We start from the raw sequence: 27,239 nt of genomic DNA, 5'->3' as shown, positions 1-27,239 counted from the left end.
ATGTCTTGGAGGAATCTGATAAAGCAGCATATCCGAAGAAAACTGCCCCTAGCCCCCTACTGGTTCCACGATTTGGAACTGGCTCTGTGCTGAAATGCTCTCACTGTGGGCCTGCGCCGTGCAGCTGGCCGTGTGGGAGGAGCTCACTGCCGGAGTGTGGAAGGCTACCTTGGGAAGACTCTAGCTGCCCTGCCCGGCTCCAATAAGCCACATCTATCTGGGCCTGCTTCCCGGGCCGAGCTTTACCCAGTGGGCAGACTCACCCGTGGCTCTATTTCAGTCCGAGTCTCTCAATGCCTCCCCTTAACTCCTGGGTTCTGGAGCGACTGGGGGTGCAGTCTCCCTCTAGGCCACCATCTTGGATTGCCCCGAGAAGAGAGCCTGCAGCCGGAGTGGGCAGAGCCGCCTGAAGAGGTGTCTGGCTGCCCTGCCCTGATCCCAGAGGCTGTTTGCGGATCGAGGCTCTCCGTTGGTTCGGGGGCTTGTGGCTGGTTCTATGTAGAAAGTCTCTCACTGGGCGGTCAGCTCCAAGAGGCTAGCCTGGAACGGCACCTCCCACCGCAGGGGTCCAGACTACTTGGGGAAGTCTCTGGCTGCCCTGTCTGGACCCTGAATCTGCTTGCGTGCCAGAGTACGCTGAGCTGCACTGGCTCCGGGACTCGGAGCTTGTTCTGGTCAGAAAGGCTCTCACCAGTGGGCCAGTTCCGTTCCCGAGAACCTGGAGAAGCTGGCTGTGTGGGCGGGGCCCACCGCCGGAGTGCGCAGGGCTGCCTGTGGATGACTCTAGCTGCCCTGCCCGGCTCCGATAAGCCACCTCTATCTGGGCCTGACGCCGGGCCGAGCTTTACCCAGTGGGCAGACTCACCCGTGGCTCTATTTCAGTCCGAGTCTCTCAATGCCTCCCCTTCTTAACTCCTGGGTTCTGGAGCGACAGGGGGTGCAGTCTCCCTCTAGGCCGCCATCTTGGATCCTTAGGGTAGTATTGATTTGCATTTCTCTTATTACTAGAGATGTCGAACATTTTTCTATATGTTTGTTGATTGCTTATAGATCTTCTTATGAGAAGTGTCTGTTCATTTCCTTAGCACATTTGTTGATTGGATTATTTGTATTCTTGGTGTAGAGTTTTTTTGAGTTCTTTATATATTCTGGAAATTAGTGCTCTATCTGAAGTATGAGTGGCAAAGATTTTCTCCCACTCTGTGGGCTCTCTCTTCACATTACTGATAGTTTCCTTTGCTGAAAGAAAGCTTTTTAGTTTGAATCTATCCCAGTTGTTGATTCTTGCTTTCATTTCTTGTGCTATGGGAGTCCTGTTAAGGAAGTCTGATCCTAAACTGACATGTTGAAGATTTGTACCTACTTTTTCTTCTATAAGATGAAGGGTCTCTGGTCTGATTCCAAGGTCCTTCATCCATTTGAATTGAGTTTTGTGCAGGGTGAGAGATAGGGGTTTAATTTCATTCTGTTGCATATGGATTTCCAGTTTTCCCAGCACCATTTGTTGAAGAGACTATCTTTTCTCCATTCATATTTTTGGCCCCTTTGTCTAGTATGATAAAATTGTATTTATTTAGGTTTGTGTCCATGTCCTCTATTCTGTACCATTGTTCTACCTGTCTATTTTGGTACCAATACCATGCTGTTTTTGTTACTATTGCTTTGTAGTAGAGTTGAAGATCTGGTATTGCCATACCCCCTGTTTCGCTCTTTCTGATAAGGATTGCTTTAGCTATTCTGGGTTCTTATTCTTCCAGATAAATTTCATGATTGCCTGCTCTATTTCTGTAAGGTATGTCATTGGGATTTTAATTGGAATTGCATTGAATCTGTGCAGCACTTTTGGTAGTATGGCCATTATGACAATATTAATTCTTCCTATCCAAGAACATGGGAGATCTTTCCATCTTCTAAGATTTTCTTTAATTTCTTTCTTTAGTGTTCTGTAGTTCTCATTGTAGAGGTCTTTCACCTCTTTTGTTAGATTGATTCCCAAGTATTTTATTTTTTTTGAAGCTATTGTGAATGGGGTAGTTTTCCTAATTTCTCTTTCTGAAGATTCATCACTTATGTATAAAAATGCATTGGATTTATGAGCATTGATCTTGTAACCTGCTACTTTACTGAATTCACTTATGAGTTCTAAAAGTTTTCTGGTGGAATTTCCTGGTTCCTCTAAATATATAATCATGTCATCAGTGAACAGGAATAGTTTGAGTTCTTCTTTTCCTATTCGAATCCCTTTCATTTCTTTGGTTTGTCTAATTGCTCTGGCTAGAGTCTCAAGGACGATGTTGAATAGAAGTGGTGAAAGAGGGCATCCCTGCCTTGTTCCAGTTTTTAGGGGGAATTCTTTCAGTTTTTCACCATTTAGAATGATACTGGCCATGGGCTTAGCATAGATGGCCTTTACAATGTTAAGGAATGTTCCCACTATCCTTATTTTTTCTAGTGTTTTGAGCATGAAGGAATGCTGTATTTTATCAAATGCTTTTTCTACATCTATTGAAATAATCATGTGATTCTTAACTTTAAGTCCGTTGATATGGTGAATGACATTTATTGATTTCCGAATGTTGAACCAAACTTGCATCCCTGGGATAAAACCCAACTTGATCATGGTGCACTATCTTTTTAATATATTTTTGTATGGGATTTGCTAAAATTTTGTTGAGAATTTTTACGTCAATGTTCATTAAGGATATTGGTCTGAAATTTTCTTTCCTTGTTGTGTCTCTGTCTGATTTAGATATCAGGGTGATATTGGCTTCATAGAATGAGTTTGGGAGGGTTCCCTCCTCTTCTATTTCATGGAATAGTTTGAGGAGTATTGGAATGAGCTCTTCTTTAAAGGTTTTGTAGAACTCGGCTGAGAACCCATCTGGTCCTGGACTTTTCTTTGTTGGTAGGCTTTTGATGACCTCTTCTATTTCATTGCTTGAAATTGATTTATTTAAGTTGTGTATGTCCTCGTTCAGTTTAGGTAATTCATATGTCTCTAGAAACTTGTTGATGTCTTCGAGGTTTTCTGTTTTGTTGGAGTATAGTTTATGTTTTGTATTTCACTCGTGTCTGTAGTGATATTTCCTTGTTCATTCCAAATTTTAGTAATTTGAGTTTTCTCTCTCTTTCTCTTTGTTAGTGTGGCTAAGGGTTTATCAATTTTGTTTATTTTTCCAAAGAACCAACTCTTTATTTTGTTAATTTTTTTCGATTGTTTCTTTTGTTTCAATTTCATTGATTTCAGCTCTGATTTTAAATATTTCCTGTATTCTACTACTTTTGGTGTTGGTCTGCTCTTCTTTTTCTAGGGCTTTGAGCTGTAGTGTTAAGTCATTTATTTGTTGATTTTTACTTCTTTTGTTGAATGCGCTCCATGAAATAATTCTTCCTCTAAGTACTGCTTTCATAGTGTCCCAGAGATTTTGATATGATGTGTCTTTGTTCTTGTTTACTTCTAAGAATTTTTTTTATTTCCCTCCTGATGTCTTCTGTTATCCATTCATCATATAATAGCGTATTACTTAATCTCCAGGTATTGGAGAAGTTTCTGTTTTTTATTCTGTCATTTATTTCTAATTTCAATCCCTTATGATCTGATAGAGTACAAGGTAGTATCTCTATCTTCTTGAATTTGCTAACAGTAGCTTTGTGGCATAAAATATGGTCTATTTTAGAGAAGGATCCATGTGCTGCCGAGAAGAAAGTGTATTCGTTCTTTGTTGGATGGTATATTCTATATATGTCCATTAAGTCTAAATTGTTGATTGTGTTATTGAGATCTATGGTTTCTTTATTCAATTTTTGTTTGGAAGATCTATCCAGTGGTGAGAGAGGTGTGTTAAAATCACCTAGTATTATTGTGCTGTGGTCTATTTGATTTCTGGAATTGAGAAGGATTTGTTTGACGTACATGGATGAACTAATGTTCGGGGCATTGATTTTATGATTGTTATGTCTTGCTGATTTATGCTTCCCTTAAGCAGCATGTAATGTCCTTCTTTATCCCTTCTGACTAGTTTTGGCTTGAAGTCCACATTTTCTGAAATGAGGATGGATACTCCAACTTTTTTGCTGTGTCCGTGTGCATGGTATGTTTTTTCCCATCCTTTCACCTTTAGTCTATGGGTATCTCTTTCTATGAGATGAGTCTCTTTCAGGCAGCATATTGTTGGATTTTTCTTTTTAATCCAATCTGCCAGTCTATGTCTTTTGATTGATGAGTCCAGGCCATTAACATTCAGGGTTATTATTGTAATATGATTTGTATTCTCAGTCATTTGACTCATTTTTTGTTTTTTGACATGATTTGGTTTTTCCTTTATTTGGCTATTCCTTTAGGCTAGTTCCTCCCGTTGCTGATTTGCATCATTGTTTTTTTCATCCCTTCCTCATGGAATATTTTGCTGAGAATGTTCTTTGTAGTGCCAGCTTTCTTTTTGTAAATTCTTTTAACTTTTGTTTATCATGGAAGGATTTTATTTTGTCATCAAATCTGAAAGTAAGTTTTGCTAGGTATAAGATTCTTGGTTGGCATTCGTTTTCTTTCAGGACTTGGTAAATGTTGTTCTAGGCCCTTCTAGCTTTTAGGGTCTGGATTGAAAAATCTGCTGATATTCTTATTGGTTTCCCCCTAAATGTAATTTGATTCTTTTCTCTAGCAGCCTTTAAAATTCTGTCTTTATTTTGTATGTTAGATATTTTCACAATAATGTGCCTTGCTGTGGCTCTGTTGTAATTTTGTATATTTGGAGTCCTATAAACCTCTTGTACCTTTTTTTCCATTTCATTCTTCAGATTTGGGAAATTTTCTGATATTATTTCATTGAATAGATGGTTCATTCCTTTAGTTTGTTTCTCTAAGTCTTCCTCAATCCCAATAATTCTTAAATTTGGCCTTTTTATGATATCCCGTAATTCTTGTAGATTCTGTTCATGATTTCTTACCATCTTCTCTGTTTGGTCAATTTTGTTTTCAAGATTAAATATTTTGTCTTCAATGTCTGAGGTTCTGTCTTCCAGGTGTTCTATCCTATTGGTTATGCTTTCTAGGGAGTTTTTAACTTGGTTTATTGTTTCCTTCATTTCAAGGATTTCTGTTTGTTTGGTTTTTTTTTTTTTCAGTATCTCTCTTTATTGAAATGATCTCTTGCTTCCCATATTTGCTCTTTTAACTGTTGATTGGTGCAATCATTTAATGCCTGCATTTGCTCTTTCATCTCTTCCTTCAATGCCTGCATTTGCTCTTTCATCTCCTCATTTGCTTCCCTGATTGTTTTAATTATGTACATTCTGAACTCCCTTTCTAACATTTCTTCTGCTGTGCTGTCATTGGGTTTTATTGATATAGTATCTGGGTTTGTTTGGAACATTTTCTTCCCTTGTTTTCTCATATTGGTCAGATATCAGTGGGACTCTGAGATATTGCAGATTTCCTCTATTGGCTTATAGTGTCCCTGTAGATTTCCAGTATATCACCTCCCAGCCTTCAGTAGCCTGAAGTCTTGGAGGAATTTGATAATGCAGTGCTTCTGAAGAAAGCTGCCCCTAGTCTGCTTCTGGGTCCTGGCTGGGGGCTGGTTCTGCATGGAAATCCTCTCATAGGGCGGTCCTGCTCCTAGAAGCTGACTATAGACAGGGCCTGCCCCCACCTGAGGAAGCCAGGCTGCTAGGGGAAAGCCTCTCCCTGTCCTACCTTGGTCCCAGTAGCCGCCTGCGGGCCGAGGCCCACTGCTGGGTCCAGGGCTTGGAGTTGGCTCTGTTCAGAAAAGCTCTCACTGGGCAGGCCTGCTCCTAGAAGCTGGCTGTGGATTGCACCTGCAGCCGGAGAGAGCAGGGCTGCTTGGGGAAGTCTCTCGCTGCCCTGCCCTGGTCTGAGAAGCTGCCCGTGTCCGGGCCTGCCGCCCTTGCCAAGCTTCACCAGGTGGAAGAGACTCACCCCAAGACTCTATGTTGGTCCGAGTCTCTCAATACCTCCCCTTCTTGAATCCTGAGTTCTGGAGCGACAGGAGATGCAGTCACCCTCTAGTCTGCCATCTTGGATCCGATTTTTATCATTTCAACTGGTCAAGTACCAGTGGGTGACATGAGATCAGTGTATTTTCACTGATGTACAATTAACTGTTTTGAAGCTTAACAATAAATTATATTAATTTGAATAAATATTTGGGTTTCTGGGACTTTTCCTCTTTAAAGAATTAGTCCCATGACATGCTTTTCAGAAAGTGATAACTTGGTCAATTAAATGAAGGTGCTGTGTACACTCTATTGCCTCCTTCAGCACTTGTAAAGCAGAGTAACATGTTAAAAACTCTGATTAGTTTTTCAAAAAGGAAACATTTGGCTTATTTTCAATCTAGTGTTTTCAGAATGTAATTTACTACAATAACCTTTACTTGTGCAAGATTTATTAAAATCCTAAGCCACTAATTTTCTGGAAGAAGGGATCTCAAGGTAGCAAAAGCATTTATAAGATTCTCAAGTTTGAAAAATCTCCTTTGGGAATTGTTTGACTCAAATTTTCTTGTACTGAATACACAAGTTGTTCTTATGTGGCTTTTTAGCATGTGGAATAGGTAAGTTTTTTCTAGATTTATGATGTTCAGTATTATGAAATCTTCCAGAAGACTAAATGAAATGGCTATTTTATGATCATTATAAATTTATTCAAAGTTGTGATTTGTCCACAACAATAACAGCCAACTATTTAGCATGGTTGTAATGTCAGTCATTGTTTTAAGTGCTATAATTGAGATGATATAACTTTTTAAATGAAATAATGTACTTAATCCTCACAACAACCCTGAATGATAAAAATTATTATTTGTATTTTTAATTGGTAATAAAATGAAGTGATCTTTATGATATTTTAATGTAAACTCTTTAGCATGTGGTATTGTTTCCATTTATTATAATTAAAAATTAAGGAAAATTGATCACAGTCACATCACTAGTGAGTAGCAGAGTTAGAATTTAAACCCAAGTAGCCTATCTCCAATGCCCCTGTGCTTAATGCCAGCACTCTGCCGAAGTGCATCCTGAGAACCTATGCTAAGATCCTACAGATCCTCTGTGGTCCCACCATTTACTCTCAGTGAAGAGGAATGCTAGTCCTACCTGAACATCTGCAACACCTTTCAGTCCTTCTGACACTTGCTTGCCAACATTGTGGCAATAGTCAATACATACTCTTGAGACTGAACCCACAGAATAAACTTTCTGAAGGTTAAGCGGACATGTTTTTCCCCAAACTAGTATTCCAGCATTCTGAGAATTAAAGAATATGGTACCAGGAAGTTTTTCATTATAGATCACATGAAATCAAAATCCAAGTTAGAATATTGACCCTTTGGGGAATTTTTACATTAACTTTGCCTTATGTAGCATTTCTCAAACTTAATGTGAAGATAGAAAACAATCTTCAAAGCACTTCTATCAACATCTTGAAGAACAGTGTTACAACCAACATTAAGTTTGGTCAATATTGAGTTATAATTAGTGATCTGGTGATAAGTATTTGTAAACTTTTCTTTTTTTATATACAAAGACCTGCTTTTCCGTATTGACCAATTTTTTAGCATGAATACCTCTATCATGGCTAATTTCAAACCATTAAACTATTACTGAACACAAAGTAAGGCAAATAATGGGCGTAGTAGGTTCAGGCAAGCAGATTAGACCTGGATCCAGCTCATTGTATGCTTTTCATTCTTTTCAAAATCTAGCATTACCTCTTATAAAGCCACAAAAATTAACATCTCTTGATGTGTGAAACCTACATACACAAGAATGCAGGAGAGACTTTTAAAGAATTACATTTAGGGGTCTTATATGAATTCCTTTACTTATGTGGACACTTGATAAAAGCATTTGCAAAGTCACATTTGAACCAAGTCACTCCCAAAATAATTGTGAAGTCATATATACCTTCTTCCAAACTTCCAACATCAGCAGCATATCAACTTTACTTCTAGTAATTCTAGCTATAATTTTCTAAATGAACTCTTCTTACAAAAATACATTCTAAACAAGTCTGATAGTAAATAGATGCAGTACATAAGTATATACTTAGGCAAGGCAGAGAAAATAAAAATAACAGTACTAACTGTAAAGAAAGAGAAAAGGTGAATCATTTAGACCCATGTTTGTTTCAAAGATCTATTAATATTTTGCTCTATAAATTGTGTGGCCTAGGGAGTTCCCTCTAATCCCTCCCAAGTATCCCTTTGTGTTTTCCTTATTCATTACATAACAAGGCACACTGATAAATTCAAGCATTTGTCTTTCTCATGAAAACTTCTGAGTCAACAAAACCAGTCTGAGTTATGCTACTTGCATTGAAGCCATGTTCATTGCACTGAAACTGCTGGGGAGGAAAACTTCTCATCTCTTAATTCAGTGATTCAGGGCCTGCAAACTAAAATGACATAGGATAGATCAGCACGAGAAAACACAAGTTTTTATTCACATATGTTCATAGGACTTCACAGAAAAATGTGACTCCAGGACAGTTTTTTAGAATGTGATGGTTACATGTCATCAGGACAAGGAAAAAGGAGGGGAGAATGACATGAGAAAACAAATGACTTTTAAGAAAGATAAATGGGTCCTTCAGAGGATAGAAGGAAGACATGAGGATTTTGTGACAAGTCTATTTAGATAATTTCTTATCCTAGTGTTGACTTCTCTTTGGTGATCGGAGTCAATCTTCTTAGTTGTTAACTCCTGGGGAGGGAATTGTGACAACTGATTTCTTTTGAGATCCTATGATGTTTTAGGCAGGTAAGTGAAGTTTGGGGGTAAGGAAAAAAAAAAAAACAATGTTTCTCAGTAGTCTGCATCTCTTAGAAATTCAACTGGGCTGGTCATGGTGGCATGTGTTATAGTTCCAGCAGGCTGAGACAGGAATAACACTTGAGCCCAGGAATTTGAGGTTAATTTAAGACAACATAGAAAGACCTTGTCTCTTCAAACAAACAAACTCAATTGGCCAGGCAACCCAATATGCAAAGAGATAGGGACTGAAGCAAGGAAAATAATCTGAGAAAATTATTCTCATATGTTTCTGAAGCAAGTTTTAAGCCAGGAAATATCATTGTGGCTATCTGAGAAACAAAATGTCCAGCAAACTCAAGTCATTTCTTAGTAGCCCATATGATGTTGGCCAATTTTGAGTCTAATAGTCACTTAATTTTAAGCAAACATTTGGTTTTCCCTAGAAACAAAACTATGCAACTAAAGTTTACAAATACAAATCAAAGATCAATATATAGCTGGGCATAGTGGCACATGCCTGTCATTCTAGCAACTTGGGAGGCCGAGGCAGAAGGAACACAAGTTTGGAAAAGCAACCTCAGCAATTTAGTACTAAGAAACTTAGTGAAACCCTGGCTCAAAAAAAAAAAAAAATTTTTTTTTTTTTAAAAAGAGCTTGGAATGTGCCTCAGTGATAAAGCACCCCGGGTTCAAACACACACACACACACACACACACACACACACACACACACGCATTAGTGTATAAATAGTAACAAACAAACAAACAAAAAAACCCGACCACTGATTGAAATTGATCTAAGTCAAAACAGAAGAGCATGATAAGAATTACAGTAACATGATTGACATCATTCTAAAAGAAGTAGGGCAGTAGTACATTCATTCAGGGTAACATTAAAATAACTTAAAACTTCATTGCATAGCTGCTGTCCAGATACAAAATTATTGGCTGTAAACCAATGACATGGCCATGGTGGTATGTGCTAGCTCTAAGTCAGCATTGAACATGTTACATATTTCTGTTTCCTTATTTTCTGATCACTCCCCTTATACATTACAAAATGAAATTTGAAAATTCCAAAGTTATAAATTATTGAATTACAATATTTTAATAGCAGAATTACATTTTTGTATTTTTCATATACTGTACAAATGATTTATTATGTTAATTTTAAGAAAACAAATATTTCCTGGTTGCCTAATGTTGCCTTGCAAATTTGTAGGCTAAAAAAAGCAAAACAAAAACAAATTGAGTTTGAGCCACATGCTCTTTTCCTAGAAATATAGATTACATTTCTAGGAACTATAATAAAATGAAATGTAAAATATATTAATTATAATAAAATAAAATATAATAAAACCATAGCATGTTGCATTTTAAATGAAGTAGAAAAATCTGGTGAAGATTGACACATTAAAGATTCGTAATTAATACATTTATTTTTTAAAGTCTTTGTAATCCTATTAACTTCTGCATAAATACAGGGCAATGCCATTTGACTTGTTAACAAAATAGTCACAAAAATCAGGGAAAGTGTGTAAAATATGTACTGAGGGTCCTTGAAGCTAATAGGAGAACATGAAATAGAAATTGCGAGCCAGCAGTCAATATGAGAAAACACAAGCTTCTTCTCTGTATGCAGTCAATGATTTCTAAACAACAATTAGTAACCACAGAAAATAAGAGGAAAACCCAGGGTTCTACCAGGTGTTACTTTACGTCAGTGATTTACTGCGCCATTTGATCAAGGATGAGAACAAAATCACCTACATCCTCAAGAAGCCTGGATGTTCCAAGGCAGCTGTGGGAGCTCCTGGATACTTGTCCTACACAAAGACTACTGCCATCAAGGAAGAATTGAAATGTATTCCTTTCAGCTTGAACCAGAAGCAGTGCCAATGAATTTGCTGTTGCATCCAATTATTTCTTTAATGAGAGAACAAAAGCAGTTCTGCAGTTACATTTCTGGTGAGTTGGCAGGAATGCTTCCACCTTCCTAAATCAGTGTGACAGGATCATTCAACATTCCCTCCTGAGTATGAATCCATTCTCCCTTTTCGTACCTTCTGGAACAACGTTCAATCATACTATATTACGACTATAGCTTCTTCTACTACCCCAAAGCAAGAAGTCAAAGCATGAAAATTCAGTTTTTAAAATATTTTACACCTAGTTCATGTAGAATCTTAGGAGTTGTTTTATCCCACAAAACTGAAACCCAGCAGAATTTTGCCAATTAGAATTTTATTGATCTGTGGGTGTCAAACTGTGGATAGGGAAAGGGAGATCACAGCTTATGGGGTAGAAAAAGATGAGATGATGAAATGGATTTAGAATTAGTGAAAAGACAAATGAAACCTGCCTAATACATTTATGTGGCATTATACCAGGTCCTATAGGAAGCTCAGAGCTTTAAATGTACCCCGATTGCTGGAGTACTCTGCAAGAGATAAACTTAAGGGACTGTAGCTGCTCCTTACATGTTAAGGAACTGAATAAGTAGTTTCAGTCAGATTCTCTCTTTCCTGGTCTTTATAAAATGATAATCATTTCATCTACAAAGTTACAGTGTATATTAACTGAGTCAATACATGTGAAAGAGCACAGGAAGTTGAAGAAGTGTAGTACAATATATTTTTTATATTTGACATGGAAGAATAGCAACAACTTCTGATAATGGCATCAATTGTTAAATCATGAGGAATGGATAGTGAATGTTCTAGGAGTTCAGACATTAAAATCAATTCCACCCAAGGTGATCAAAGAAATCTTAAGCTAGTCTGGTCTTCTATCTTAAGGGGAAAAAAGATAATTGCTGCTATTTTATTTTATAGTATGAATGAAAGCCTTTTAAATGTGAACTCTAAAAGGCCCAAGGTTATCCATGGATTGTTTCACAGGCCCAAAAGATGACTGAAATTTTTTATGTGTGCTTATGCACCTTAGAGGTTCAATAGGCAAGAATTTTTTTTTTCTTTCTTGAGACACTCAGGAAGCAAATTAATAACACTTAACAGTCTAATTTTCATAAGTCTTCTTACTTAAAATACTTGCAGCACCTATGATTTTCTAGCTAGTTTTTGCACAATTTTGTATCATCATATAAATTGGAGGACCACAAGAATAGAGGGAAATGCTAAAAATTCATGACTCCTCTATAAGCCACATGTATTACTTTATGGTTATAGCTTATAAATGTATTTCTGTCTAACTTTAACTTTTTAAAAAGTACTAAATTTTGAGTTATATTTTGAAAACAATATTCAGAATATCACATTACCTAGAATTAGACTTAAACTTTTTACAATAAAATCATAGTCCTTTTCAAATAACTTCAAAAATTATGGGTAATTTAACTTGTTAATACAATTTAAAAATCAGTACCTATTAGACAACTACACAATTTATTTGTTATATTCTTCTGTTAACTAGTTTTAAAGAGAACTAGCTTGATAAATCACTATTAATTAACAGCATGATGATAATGAATTCACACATATATAAATGTAACCACATACCAAAATGAAGGTAATTTCTATTAAAAAATGGAATCATGGCTTATATCATTTGGTTACTTGATTTTGTCACTATATATATATGACATATATATATGACACTTAGTTTCCCTTGCCTGTATATGTAATTGTTTTTAAAAGGTATAGAGTCCTTGTAGATATCTAAACTTAAATGTGCCAATAAAATGTATATATACAACTTTCCTCACTGATTAAGTTCAATATTTTAAAGATTTATATTTCTGCAAACTTCTTCTCTTAGATGCTTCCTTTCTGTAGCATACCTTAAGATGATTTCCATTTACTTATAAATGACTTTTCTATTCACATTTATAAAAATTTTCTGTTTTAAGCACTTAAATTATTTTATTTTTGGCATGCTTGTAACATGATGTAAACTTTTTGTTGATGAATCAGCTGAGATACAGAAGTTATAAACCATATCCAAATATAATTAGGATATTCATACACTTAAAATCTAATTTTCTTACAAAATTTATATAACTATAGTTCAAATGATAGCACTTTTACCTGGAAGAATTAATAGAAAACACTGATCTTCATCTTAATATAATGAGATATAAGTAAGAAATTTGTTTAAAATTAAGATGGGAAGTGACAAATCCAGCGCAACTTTTTGAGATTTGGGGAAATAACCTATGTTAAGTTCCTTAAAAGTGCTAATGTAACATGTATTATTCTTTTAACTGGAATTCAGAAAGTAATATTTGAAGTCAGCAAAATCTCAACTAATCTGAGGATTTTTTTCCTTTTATTTCAAAGAAACTACATTTTATAGCATGTTTTATAAACAATTTCTCAAATACTCCTGGAACTAAATAAGTCAGTAGAGGTGGAGAGTATAAATTGCTGCGTTCAACAGCAGCTTAAAGACAACAGTGAATCTCAACATCCTGCACATCCACAAGCCTGGGATCCTAATTAGAATAAGATGCACTCCATGATTGTATAAACATGTCAAAATAGACTCTACTGTCTAAAGAGAATAAATAAAAATTTTTAAAAGACAAGTTTAACAGCATATTCAGCCAGACACACAACCAATGAAAGAGAAATTTAAAAGATGCATATTACGCTGAAAAGAACTACTTTAAAGATAAATTCTGTCAGCTCTTTCTTCTGATAATTAAGTACTGACGGTGCTGTCATTTGGACTCATCATTAATGAAGTGGCTTTTCACTGTGACCTCCATAGGTAGTGAGAGTTTTCTGTGTGAATCTTCCCACACATTTCTCACTATGTCAAGCTACAACCCAGCATCACATTGGCCTTGCAGGAAGAAGTAGGAAGAGTGAGCAAGTTTTGTGTTTTCCTTGGAAAGACTCATGAAATTTAAAGCTTAAAGGCTTTAAGAAGTCATTACACCATTCATTCTTAGGAAAAATTTTTTTTAAATCTTCTATAACCTATAATTTATGATGATACAATCAGAAAGAGGGAAACCTCTCCCTTTTCTAAGAAGAAAATCAAAGAGAAAAACCCTAACACATTATAGATTAAATAAGAAAACTCTGTAAGTCATAGTACCCCCAAATAGTTTTAAAGAAACAGTTTGAATAATTTTTAAAAAGTCATAAGTATATAAGATAGGAAGTTATTAAACAGATGACTTTTTTTTTTCACACCAGGGATTAAAATCAGAGTGCTTAACCTCTGAGCCACATTCCCAGTCCTTTTATATTTTATTTAGAGTTAGGGTCTGGCCAAGTTTCTTAGTGCCTCACTAAGTTGCTGAGTCTGGCTTTGAACTAACAATGCTCCTGCCGCAGCCTCTTGAGCCACTGGGATTACAGGACTAAGCCACTGCATCCAGCTAAAATGACTTCTTACCACTGTTACAAACTATTCTTTATTTTTATTTTTTTTAATTTATTTATTTATTTTGGTACCAGTGATTGAACTCAGGGGCACTCGACTACTGAGCCACATCCCCAGCCCTATTTTGTATTTTATTTAGAGATAGAGTCTCATTGAGTTGCTTTAGGCCTCGCTTTTGCTGAGACTGGATTTGAACTCATGATCCTCCTATCTCAGCCTCCTGAGCTGATGGGATTACAGACATGTGCCAGGCCAAACCTATTCTTTAACATACCCACTTTCCCTAATTGAATTATCATTCTTAAATGTATCCATAATTAAAGTCTTCAAACACTTATTAGTTGATAAATTGATAAAGTTATTATATTGATGGTGAATTTCCTATTGTTGTAACAAATCACCACAACTTAACATTTTAAAATAACACACATTAATCTTATAGTTTTGGATGTTAGAAATTCAAAGTGAGTCTTACAGGGCTAAAATCGAAGTGCCTGGGGGTTTTATTCCTTCTGGAAACATGCAGGGAAAAATCCATTCCTTTCCTCAGCCGGCTCCTACAGACTGCCAGCCTTGGCTCCTGGCCCTTCTGTCTCCCTTATGAGGTCACTTGTGATTACATCTGGCACATCTGGAGACTCCAGGGTACTCCCTGCATCTCAAAATACTGAACCTAATCATAACTGCAAAGTTTCTTTGTCAAAGACCATTCAGAGGTTTGGGAAATTACAACATAGTATTTGGGGGCCATTATTCAGCTTACCGCATCTGCCATATGGTTTAACAAAGTACAACACTATTATTCTCAGATAAAAAAGAGTAGAAAAGAACTAGTAAGACCCTGAAATAAAGTGCCAATTCTCCTGCCCGTAAGTCTCATGTGTATATTTCAAACTTATGACAAAGTTTCGAGCATATAGGGAAACTAGATAACAATGTATATTATCATTAAAATCTGATTACCAAAAAAGGTACATCAAAATAAGTGCGAATAGGTTAATATTATTAGAAAACATTTTATCTAAACAACAAAACATTCAATAAACATTTCTAAAACTAGATATGGATCAGAAATATTTTGGATCATGCTCTCAGGTTTCAAAAATGCCAGTTCATATAGTAAACATATATCATATCAACAACATTTCCCAAGTAAAATTATGGTATTGATTATTGTGCCTCTTCCTGAGCAAACACAGGAAGTAACATCATTACATGTTCTTGCTTTGTGTTATGCTCACTGGTTCACTAGTAATGAGACTGGATAAAAATCATAGTCTTAGGATTCTGTTCTGATTTGAACATTCTAGTCTGTACTCTGTATTTACTTACTGCAGTATCATTCTTTATTGACATTTCTCTTCACTGTGGTGTTGATTATACTTCTGTTAAACCAAACACATACACACACACACACACACACACACACACACACACACACACACCTTTCCTGAAAGGGGCAAAAGGAAGAAAGGAAAAGAATAAAGTGGCAATGAAAAGAACAACAAAAGTAAATGAGAAAAGAGAGGAAGGAAGGGAGGTAGGAAGAAGTGAGAGGGGGAAGAAAGGAGTGTGAAGAAGAGGATGGCAGGTGAGTGAAGGTGAAGAGTTAATTCTGTTTATGTGAAAGGTCAGAGCTAGGACCTGAGTGGAAATGACAGGAAGACAATGACTCTGTGTGAGAACTCTTTAGCATGTTTTTAGATTTTCAGAAAGGAACAGATAGGAGAGCCTTGTAAAGAAGTGTGCTTCACCAAGGCAAATGCTGAAGCAAAATGTGGATGATGACTGTCAGGGATGAGGGAGTTTCTGCATTAATTAAAACAGAATATAGAGGTCTGTTCCAATACTACAGCTCTATTATTTAACATTCACTGCTGCAGCTGTCTTTGTCACACACGAGTACATAGGTGTGTACCCTCACTCCCCTTTTCTCTCATCTAGACTTGCACCCCACACACACAACCCAGCAAGCACACCTGTACACATTCCAATGTGTAAGCCTATGCATCCTGTGTGCTTGGTAGGTGGTGGAGAATTAACAATATTTAATATAGCTTCAGAAAAATAGATTTTCTCATAACCCATATCATAAACCTTGATTAAATTCTCAATGTAAGACATATTTGTAATAATCCACAGTGTGATTTTTAATAGTACCATAATATATTCAAAAATCAAGAAGGTTCTTTGTAATGTTATTTCATTCCTTGCTTCTAGTCTGGGGTATAGATTTTAATCTTGAACATAAACAGTAAATTAGAACTAATTTGGGGGAAATACAGAAACATTAATTTTTCAGTTCTATCTTGACACTTTGAATTAATATTAAAATTCACCTTCAATTCTCATTAAATGATTGCTCAACTCCTCTGAGCTTCTCTTTACCCATCTTTAAGATGTAGACAACCTTTATACCCTAGATTTGTGAGACTGAAGTAAGATAACAGACATGATATATAGTAAATATTTTAATAAAATTAATTGAATCTTAATTTGGAACAAAATAATTAACTAGAATAATTTACTCTTTCTTCAAGTACTGCCATATAAGCATATGAAAATAATGCTCATCTACTTGGGAATAAGATCTCTTTCGTTAACTAATTCCTGTATTTATACTTTTTCCCCCAATTTATGTTATATAATGGTTGGTAAACCTTTTGAGATTCAGTAAATGTAGTGATCAAAAGGTTCCGTACTAAAACATTTTCAAAAATGTGGTAATTTGTTTAACATTCACTTTTTTCATAGGTAAAAACTAAGATTTGAAGGCTCAAGAGAGGATGTATATCAGATATATACTACAGTTCTACTGACTAATTCCTGAGTAATTCTTACTCAGGAAGCACTGCTTAAGTTGGGTCAGCTTTAAGTATGCTTTAAGTATATCAGTGATCTGACAAACTCCTCTTCTCTGCCTATTTCTTTCTTTGATTTTTTTTTTCTTCATTTTTTTGCACTGCTGTTGATGAAACCCAGGACCTTATTCATGCCGGATAAGTGCTCTACCACCCAGCTATATCTACCCAACCACACTAATTTTTTAAAATCAGAAATACATGGATAGTTGCCTATCTGTATGCCTATCTGTATTTGTTTCTCATGTGGGGAAACAAATGTATATGCTCTATTTTCTGCTTTATATCCATGGTGCTACATTGCCATCACAATATGGCAGATGTTATAGAAACTTGGGTCATTATGAAAACAAATTCATTAAATATGTTCAAAATGAATGCTTGAACTTTCATATTTTGAAGCCTCATTTTAAAATTAAGTTGTATATAGTGCCAGCTTCTGTGAAAACAGAAAATGCTGCATTAGGGGTACATATGGAAATCTAAACTGTTTCTTATATCCTTTGCTTTAAATCATGAGCAGATTAAAATGTATACCTAAGTATATCAATACAGATCTTTTCAAAAGCTATCCCAGAACTGGGGTGAATATTTATCCATTATTACACAGGCCATTTAAAAATATAAAATAGTATTTAGATTATGTTGCTAAAAATAAATATATTTAAAATTATGTACATTTAACAGTTATATAAAATATGGATATTTACATATGAAAGGACTGCACAAAATGAAAAGACTTTAGAGCTTAGCACTTTTTTTTTTTGGACCCTAAAGCTCATGTTTAACTGTGGAACCTATAGATTAGGAAATAGATTTTCTTTAGTTCTGTTTGATGGAAGTATAGAGTGGGATTTATGAAATTTAGGTGATGTACAATTGACCATCAGAGAATTAGAAATAGAAAAAGGATACCTACATTTTACTTAGTAGTCATTCCATCATGCTGTTGCCATACTAGGATTTCGTATGAGTTTTACAAGGATTTTGTTGCTGACCTTGGGTGTTAAATAATTGTGAGGTATAATGCAATACACTGGTAATATTGCTTTATGATACTGCACATTAAATTGAAAATTAACCCATAAGATTGTATACATGAAATGTTTAAAAATTATAATGAATTGATATGCTTAAATCAAATTCTAATTTGTATGATTACTTTAAAGTTATAATTTATCCATAAAGCACCACTTAATACAATATTACACTGTAATGTAAGAACATTAATGCAATTTCCAACAGAGATAAATTTATTAGTGGTAGTTTATTAGTAATGAATGTGTCTCAATTTAAAGAGTGAGCTATTTCTCAGTACTTTTCCTTATTTATCACATTATCCATTTCTGTTTTAGCTCATAAGACAGACTTCTATTTCTTAGTAACTTCTATAATTATCTGTCATTTTTAAGGATATATTTTAGTCCAACAATGACTTTCTCACTGGACAGTCAAAACGAGTTTAAAATATAATTTCTAAATTTCCCTTAGGATAACCAAAAAAAAATTTTTTTTTATGATCCCCTTGTATACCCATCCCTTGGCTGCAGTTTTACAAGCCATGGAGGCTATATTTTTGCCTAGAAGCAGACTTAAATGCAAGTGAGGGCCAGAGAAATAAAGCAAAACATCCTAAAGACCTCAAGGTCTTGATACCCAATGCTTTGAATGCCAAAGTAATTTATTGAAAGTGCATGAAAGACAAGTAACCATGGCTCCTTTAAGGTGGTTACAAGCTGCAAAGTGTTCCATGTATCTTAGAGAAGAACACATTATCACTCTATATCCTGTTGGAACAGTTAGAAATAAAACAAACAATAAATCAACAGAAGTTTACCCCTGGTTTTAACATAAAACTACCCTACTCCATCTTCCTTTGGGCGAAGGGAGGAAATTGTCATGGACCTGGAACCAAACTTGTTAATGTCATAAATTTAAAAGAATCAAAAACAAAAAACTTTCTTTAAGACATGAAGGCAGCATTTAGAAATACAATATTAAACTTTTAATATTTGAGTTTTTCTAAGAAATTTAAAGTATCAAATTCAGTAGATTTTTCACCTGTGATTGGCACAATTAAGTACATTTTGGAAAATGAATTGGAAAACTATAATGAGTTCTTAATGATTCTTTTGAGTTTTTATTTACTTTCACTGAGCTTACATTTCTTTCATCCTATGGGGAAAATTCCTATTCTCAATAACAACAACATCCCTCATCAACAGACATCTAGATTATTCATATATTTATAAATAAAATCTCAATGAATAGTCTTGTAAATATGTCTCTTTGTTTTTTTTGTTTTTTTTTTATTTATTTATTTATTTATTTTTTTACATTTACATAGGGTAATGATGTTTATTTTATTTTTCCCCTCCCCCCCACCCCTCCCACCCCTCTTTTCCCTCTACACAGTCCTTCTTTCCTTCATTCTTACCGCTCTCCTTAGCCTAACTCTAAACCTAACCATGTAACTGGAATATTTTTAAAAAGCTATAAATGAATACATAATTTGCCCTAAATTGTTGAGTTACATGAAATTGTATTATTTTGCTTTCCTACCACATAAGTACATTAATGTGCTTTTTCCCACAGTCTAGCTAACAAAGTATGTTGTTAAAATTTTGGGTTTTTTCCCACTCTGAAATACGGCATCTCAATATAATTTAATTTGAATTTCTCTTTTAACAAATGATTTTAACTTTTATATTAAACACCACTATTTTTTAAAATCAGAATACTTAAAAATGAAAAGTCATTCCTTAAAGATACAAAGAAAACAATCTACAATATATACATTCCAATTAAATATCAGAAGTTTATTTTAGGTTAACTTTGTATTGCTAAAATAGTGTTATATAGGAAAATAAAATAGACCAGGGTGTGAAAATAAACTGCTAAAGTCAAACATTTCAGTTTTATTCAAATGTCACAGAATTTGCATGAACAAAATAATCTTTGCATTGACAAGAAACAGTTCATTGTAAATATGAAGTAGATCATGTTTATAAAGAACTAAGTTGTCTTGAGGAGAAAGAAAATTCTATAAACAATCTTGTAATTGCAGAGGTTGGTTGTTTTTCTGATGGTAAATATAGATTTTATAAAATATAGGAGCCAGGTGTATTGGATTTCATGATATAACTCAAGGTGAAAGAGAATTTAAGGAACAAGATCCTTGTCTAATAAGACTAAAGATGATGAGTTCTGGCTCTTATTCTTGGAATATTTGAGTCTTTCCTATGTTCCTTAATAGTGTTTCTAAAAGGCCTTTCCAGAACTGAATAGAGTAGATCCTAAGGCCACCTTCTTAATATAGTATAAAATATTGGTGTCCTCTTCAATAAGAATTATGCATTCCTTCAAAGAGAAATATGAAAGAAAAGATTATAAAAAATGTTTCCTGTAAATTAATTCTTAGTTATTTTCTTTCCTTTCAGCACCTTCTCTGATAGGTATGGTAAGAAAGGACTGGGCATCCCAAAATAGCATTGCCCTATCATGGCAAGCACCTGCTTTCTCCAATGGAGCCATTCTGGACTACGAGATCAAGTACTATGAGAAAGTAGGTCTTATTTGGAGCTTTCTAAAAACCTACATATACATATATACACATATATGTATATATCAAACATGTTGTTACACTATATTATTTTAGTTTAAGACCCTTTTTGGTGGGGGACAGGGAGCTAACCTCATACTTACTATTCCTTTGAATTCTACCTAGATTACTATTGTGATTATAATTCCTTAATTAATTTATCTTGTTTTAAGCCAAGTTAAAGTAGAAGATGCCAAAAGTTCATATCTGTCATGACCTCCTCTAGGGGGTTTTTTAATGCAGTAAAGAATATTGAGTAGTAATTTCTTTAACTTACAATTCGGTTGCTATAGCATTGTTTCTGAAATTCAGTTGAGAATTATAATATTGAATTACTGTGACTTAAAATGAGTGTTTGGCACATGTCTTTTGCCAATGACTTTAAAGTTACTATCCACTGTAATTTGAAAAGGATATCTTAAGAGAAAAATGGAAATAACAAATGAATTAAATATTTTCTTAACATTCTTATTTTATGAGAATCTAGTAAGACAAATTTGGTTGGCAAATCAATTATTTACCCTAATTTCCATGTTGTCATTTAACATTATTATCATAATTTCCCAAATTATTTGTTTCCTTCATTATATTTTTGCATATTTTTAAATATTTTTCCCTATGTTCCTCACCATTACGCTAGTGTTGCTATAGATACTACAGCAGATCACATTGTTAAATTTGAAATGTCTCATTGTACTAGTATTACATCTAGAATATTGGCAAAGAGAACATTAATTTTAAAAATTTAATGTATAAATCGTACATAATTTCCAGTGGTTTACTACAGTAAGAATGCTTGTACTCCTGTAATTTACTAGAAATGAAGGAATATAAGGAAGTTCCAACTGTCCCTCTGAAGGTTTGATATTTGAGTCGGTTGAATTAAACTGACAATAGATTAGCAGCAGAAAAGACATACAAATTTATTGCCATGAGTGTATGTACAGGAGCCACACAAAGTATAAAATTCAAAGAAGGCCCAGGTGGTTGACACCGAAGTAAGTATTCTCTCCATGAGGGATAGTGAAGCAGGGAACGTAGGCAATTTCGGAGAGGTAATCAATGATTTTTACAGGAAAAGTTGATCCAAAGAACAGACAGTGGCCTGGGACAAACTTCCTCTGGGTTCTACATGTGTTGTTTAATTTTCAGTCTCTTCCTCTGAAAGTTGAACAGTGGCATTGAAGATAATTGTGTTCCTTCTCAGCAGATCTGGTCTTTAGGTAGATAAGGGATACTCAGAGAAAGACCCTTCTTCATTTGCTGCTCCTCAGGTGCTCTCAATTTGAAGTCCAAAGCAGCATATTTTGGGGTACCATTTTATACGCCTCAACAGAAACATCATAACTAAATTTAGTTTTACTCTAAAGAAATATAGGGAAAGAGGAATGATAGAACCCTACCTTCATTCTGTTTCTGCATAAATGTAATTGAATAAAGGAGAGGTGATTCATTCACATGCTTGTATCCATTTTTGGTAGTTAAGTAATGTCAGCATCATTGTGGTCAATGAAAGTGACATTATAATTAGCAGACATGGATAAACCCATAGTTTAAGAAAAAAAGAATTCACTGCATTTAAATTGGATTGCAGATTCTGCACATTAGCCAGACCAGCATGTGATCAGTAATCACTTGGGCTAACCTTTCAAGTGTGTTACAACCTGTACTATAGCATGCTGTCATAAGAAAAAATACATGTTGTGTCACTGGTTTAAATAGATCTTCATGTACTCAAAATGTGTGATCATCTAAATGCAAAGTACACATTTACCCAAGAAAACTTTTTAGAATCAAAATAGTTCTGTTTTATAAGAACATTCCGTGTTATATTTCACACAGAAAAATCACTGACTCATTTTATTGTCATTTACACTTCATGTGTGTGAGAATGAAAATAATCTGCAGATTTCCAAGGAGAATCATGGATTCAATAAAAAGGGAACCATGCTCATCTAATTAAAAATTTGGAAATCAATAAGATTCTTTAAAAATGGTAATCAATATAATATCCATGTTTACTCTTAGATGTGCATCATTTGCCTTGATTGTGTTTTATTTAATGATTGAAGATAAAACATTACAAAGGTATTTATTTTATAAGAAAATGGCAGTGATCCAGTGATAATGCATTAAATATGTAGTCAGAAACCAGAGATTCCCATTTCATGTTCTGAGTCTGATTATGCTTGTGACTAGGAAAATAAGTCAGTAGATCTCATTATGTCACAGATGTTACAAATGAGAATATTTATATCAGCCCCTCTGATGAGTTATAAAGTTTAATTTTAATCAGACCTAAAAATGAAAAGCACTCTAAGTTTTCAAAATGTCAGGTAAGCATGCTTTAGGAAAATATTTAGAACCAGAAAATAAGAGCTTGGGAATTGTATACAAATGAAACAAAAATATTTTCTTTCCATACTTAAATATACAAGGTATAAGCAGTCAAAGATGTTGCAATATCAAAACCTTTCAGAGAGAGCATGATTGACAGAACTGAAAATTTTTCCTGCTAGAACTTCAAATTCTAAGTATATATTTTACATATCTGCATCTATAATATGGTTCCTCCTTCTGATAAAATATTTTTATAAGAAATAACTAGGACAGTTTACAGTAAAATTCAGTTTAAAATCTAACCTTTTGTTATTAAGAATGTCAACACTGCTCCTTAAGAAAATAAAGATTGCAAACAAGTACACTTAATATGATCCCAGTTTTGGAATACAAGTATTCCCTCACCTGTGTATTTGTGTATGATTATATAAGTAATAGAAAAATACAGAATAGAATAGGATGCACACCAGGTTGTTTTAAGTGTTGCTTATTTGGGGGTGAGGCAGAGATAGTCACAGGCAGAAAAGAGAGAGGGAGGTAGCAACTATGGATAAATATGAATGAATATATGAATGAATGGATGGATCCTAAATAGCTTTAGTACTTGTCTTTAGTAATTGTCTACCCAAAAGCTGATGCTGTGACAAGATTCATGTACAAGTGATTAATAAAGAAGGTACCCAGAAGAACTGGTAAAAGAATGGAGACAGACTGCAAAGGAAGATGCTAGTCATGGTCAATGTGACCAAGGAAATTCTGGAGTCTAAATTCTATCTCAAAGTTCATCTATGGAGATAGAAGCTGGGCTTCCCCACTCTGGTTTCAGTCAACCATTAGCTACAGATCTTTGTGGAAGTATATAGATAGCATGCAGTAACAGATGATAGGTATTTATGTTTCTGTGGAGTGGCTCCAGTTGCCCAAGTTTAGGTCTAAAAGAGTGTTGCAGACTAAAGCCTTAAAACATGGAAACTGGAGGGTAGGAACAGGAACAGGTGATCGGCTGGGATACCAACTAATAACTAAGGTAGCTCCATGTCCAAAGAACTACTGGATAATTAGTCCTTGACTCATTGTAATATTCATATTCTCAAGTCTTTAATATTGGTGTCATGGCATTTAAAACTCACATTGCCTTTTAAAAAGTCATGGTTACTCTATATTTATATGCCCATAATTGATCTACAAATGATCAATATTTATACTAACTTTGAGAAATTAATGCCACTTTATTAGGGTTTTTATTGTTTAAAGGACATTCTTCTATAAATCAGGAAAGAAATTAATCTGCTTAGAATATGAAATGTCTACAAATATCTGAAATCAAACAGTAGAGTATTGTTACCAATGATCCTTCCTCAGAGAAATTTATATATTAGAAAAAAAAAAAAGCACTGATCTACATAATAAAGGATTTCAGTTTGACTTAGACCTTAACTTTCTTAGTCACATTTTTATATATATAAAATAAGGGTCTCAAAAGATAATCTTACAGGTCTAGCTATGTTCAAATTCTAACATGTTTATGTCTATACTTATATACTTCAAAAAACTAGTTCTTCATTTAAGTCTACTGAAACCAAATACACGCACTTTTTAAAAATACATCACTACATTGGAGCAGCATTCTTCACATCATAACTATATATAAAGACTGAGACCCTGCTCTCATTGTCTTCTGTGTGTAAGTGGGGCATGTGTATGCATGCGCGTGTGTGCGCACGTGTGTGTGTGTGTGTGTGTGTGTGTGTGTGATGTGTGTGTTCTGTCAGTGTCTGTGTGCTTGGATGTTGGTTATAGTTAGTTACATATTCTCAATTTAGTTAATTATACTCCTCAATCTTTAGTTACTTTTATTTTTTCATACTCAAAGTCTTTGATTTTCCTTCAAGTGAATATATCTTAAATATGAAAAGGCCCATTAAAATAAGTGATATTAAATATGTTATAATTTTTTCTATTCACCTGTTTGCTTATTACCAATGCTTATCTACAAAATCAAAACCTCTCTTTATAATGAAGGAACAGAGACATCATCTGCTCCAAATTTCTCATTCTTCTACTTCATAATATTACAGAAACCTGTGGCAATAACTAAAGATCAAACACCCCATTCGCTATCAAACATACCCTTTGTCTAAGTCCATTTGATGCTGATATAACAGGACTCCTGAGACTGGGTAATGTATACGGAAGAAAAATGTATCCCTCATAGTTCCAGAGACTGTGAAGAACAAAATGAAAGCACTAGAAAATGGGGAGCAAAGATTTGAGGTGGCTCTGTACACTGAGCTCAAGGTTCTGAGGATGCCCTAAGCCTCTCTTTCTACATTTCCTTCCCCTGGGCCTTTGATGGGAGGCTCTGATAATTTCTGAAGTGCTTTAGGGTCAGTCATTCTTCCTTTGTCCTGATAAATAGCCTCCGCCTTCCTTATGTCAGTATTAATATCCTTATTGGCGTGACCATCCCCTTTATTTTCTCTCCCCAAACTGTTTCTCATTCTCTACCATATGGCCTGGCTGAGAATCCTTCAAATTCCTAAGTTCTTTTTCTATTTTAATTGTAAATTGTAGTTCATGGCAGGCTAGCTCAGATGCTGGTAAGGGTGGGGAGTCAAGACCTCAAACTCCAGGAGTTGGGTGGAAGCAGGCTTGTGGCAAGCAGCCTGCAAACTCTTTTATTTGCGGGAACAGGTATACATTTTATAGGCTTCTCGCCCAATCACAGTGTGCCATGGGGGATCAGATCACTAGGCTCTTATACAGGTTCCCTTGGTAACACTAGGTCAATTTGGGGCAGTTGTTTACATTCCTAGGTGGCCAGAGCAGAATGCTCCTCTCTGCAGGTTTTCCTGACAGGCATGAATGTTGGAAGGTTTTCTTCACACACTTGAGACATTCACTGCTGCCAGCCAAGAACTAGGATTTCTCCCAACAGTAAATTATCTTTAAATCATTTAAAATTTTTTTCTATATGCAGTCAAAAGAAGCCACAAAACATCCTAAAGCTTTGCTGCTTAGATATTTCTTGCATCACAAATCTAAGTTGATGATTCTTAAATTTCGCCTTCCACATGCCTTTGGGCATGGACATGATTTGGACAAATTCTTTTCCATTTTATAATAAGAATGACCTTTCCTACAGTTTCCGATACCTTCTTCCTTACTTTCATCAGCCACTTCATTTCTACCCCTCAGCTCATATTTCTACCAATATCCTGATTACAACCTTTAATCAATCTCTATGATGTTTCAAAATGTCCCTATTTTCTTCTTCTGAGCCCACCATAGAATCACCCTTAATGCTCTGTTTACAGCAACCTAGGCTTTTTCTAGATTGTTCCTCTAAATTCTTCCTGTCTGTACCATTACTCAGTTCTAAAGCTACTTGTACATTTTGAAGCATTTATTATAGCAACAACTCCATTCCTGAACCAAGTTTGTTTCTGTTTCTGTCTTAGTCCATTTTATGCTACTGTAACAAAATGCCTGAAACTAGGTAGCTTATAAAAAAGAGAAATGTATTTTTCACATTTCTGGAGACTGGGAAGTTCAAAATCAAGGTACTGGAAGTTTCCGCACCTGGTACAAACTCAGTGTCTACTTCCAGGATGCTACCTTGAATGCTTCATCCTTTCAGAGGAGGGACGCTGTTCTTCACATAACAGAAGAGCAGAAGGACATAAGGGAGCTGGACTTGCCCTTTTGGAACAACACAAATCTCACCTATGAGGGTGTAACCCTCATTGTCTAATAACCACTTAAGAGTCCCACTTCTTAAGACAGTTAAAATGGCAATTGAATTTCAACAGGAATTTTGGAGGGGACAAACATTCAAACCATAGCATCTTTATATTACTCTGTCCACCCCTTCTCACATTAAATTTTCCTCTTTTCCTGTTTCCCACACTCCCTTCCTTTGTGTTTCCTCTTTTCCTGTCCTTGTTTTCCTTCCCAAGACATTCTTTTTTCTTTTGCTTCGTGTTCTTTTATTATTCTCTTAGTGTATTCAGGCTGTTGTAATAGAATACCATAAACTGCATGGTTTATAAACCACACATTTATTTTGCACAGCTTGGTGAGTGGAAAGACACTGGCAGAGTGGTGAGAACCTGCTTCCTGATTCATAGAGTGGTCTCCTCACTGTGTCTTATATAGCAGAGGGACAAAGGAGATTTGGGGATCTCTCTTCTAAAGGTACTAATCCCACGAGGACTCCATCCTCAAGCTTAATAACCTCTGAAAGACTCCATATCCTAATGTTCTCTTTGGGGATTATTTTAGAACATGAATTATTGAACTTATTG

The 27,239-nt window shown here is 35.1% G+C and overlaps 1 protein-coding gene across 1 annotated transcript in view; it reads left to right on the top strand.

The window, feature by feature from the left end:
• The window catches only part of Epha6 (EPH receptor A6), an 874,627-nt gene that overhangs the window by 537,117 nt on the left and 310,271 nt on the right, over positions 1-27,239 (top strand). The window contains exon 6 of the mRNA XM_047563348.1: positions 20,432-20,556. Coding sequence (XP_047419304.1) covers positions 20,432-20,556 — 125 coding nt within the window. The remainder of the gene's footprint in view (positions 1-20,431; positions 20,557-27,239) is intronic.

The sequence above is a fragment of the Sciurus carolinensis genome, chromosome 9 (genome assembly GCF_902686445.1).
Source record: "Sciurus carolinensis chromosome 9, mSciCar1.2, whole genome shotgun sequence".
Classification (NCBI taxonomy): domain Eukaryota; kingdom Metazoa; phylum Chordata; class Mammalia; order Rodentia; family Sciuridae; genus Sciurus; species Sciurus carolinensis.
Note: the sequence above shows the minus strand (reverse complement) of the source record. Positions and strands in the feature narration are given on the sequence as shown.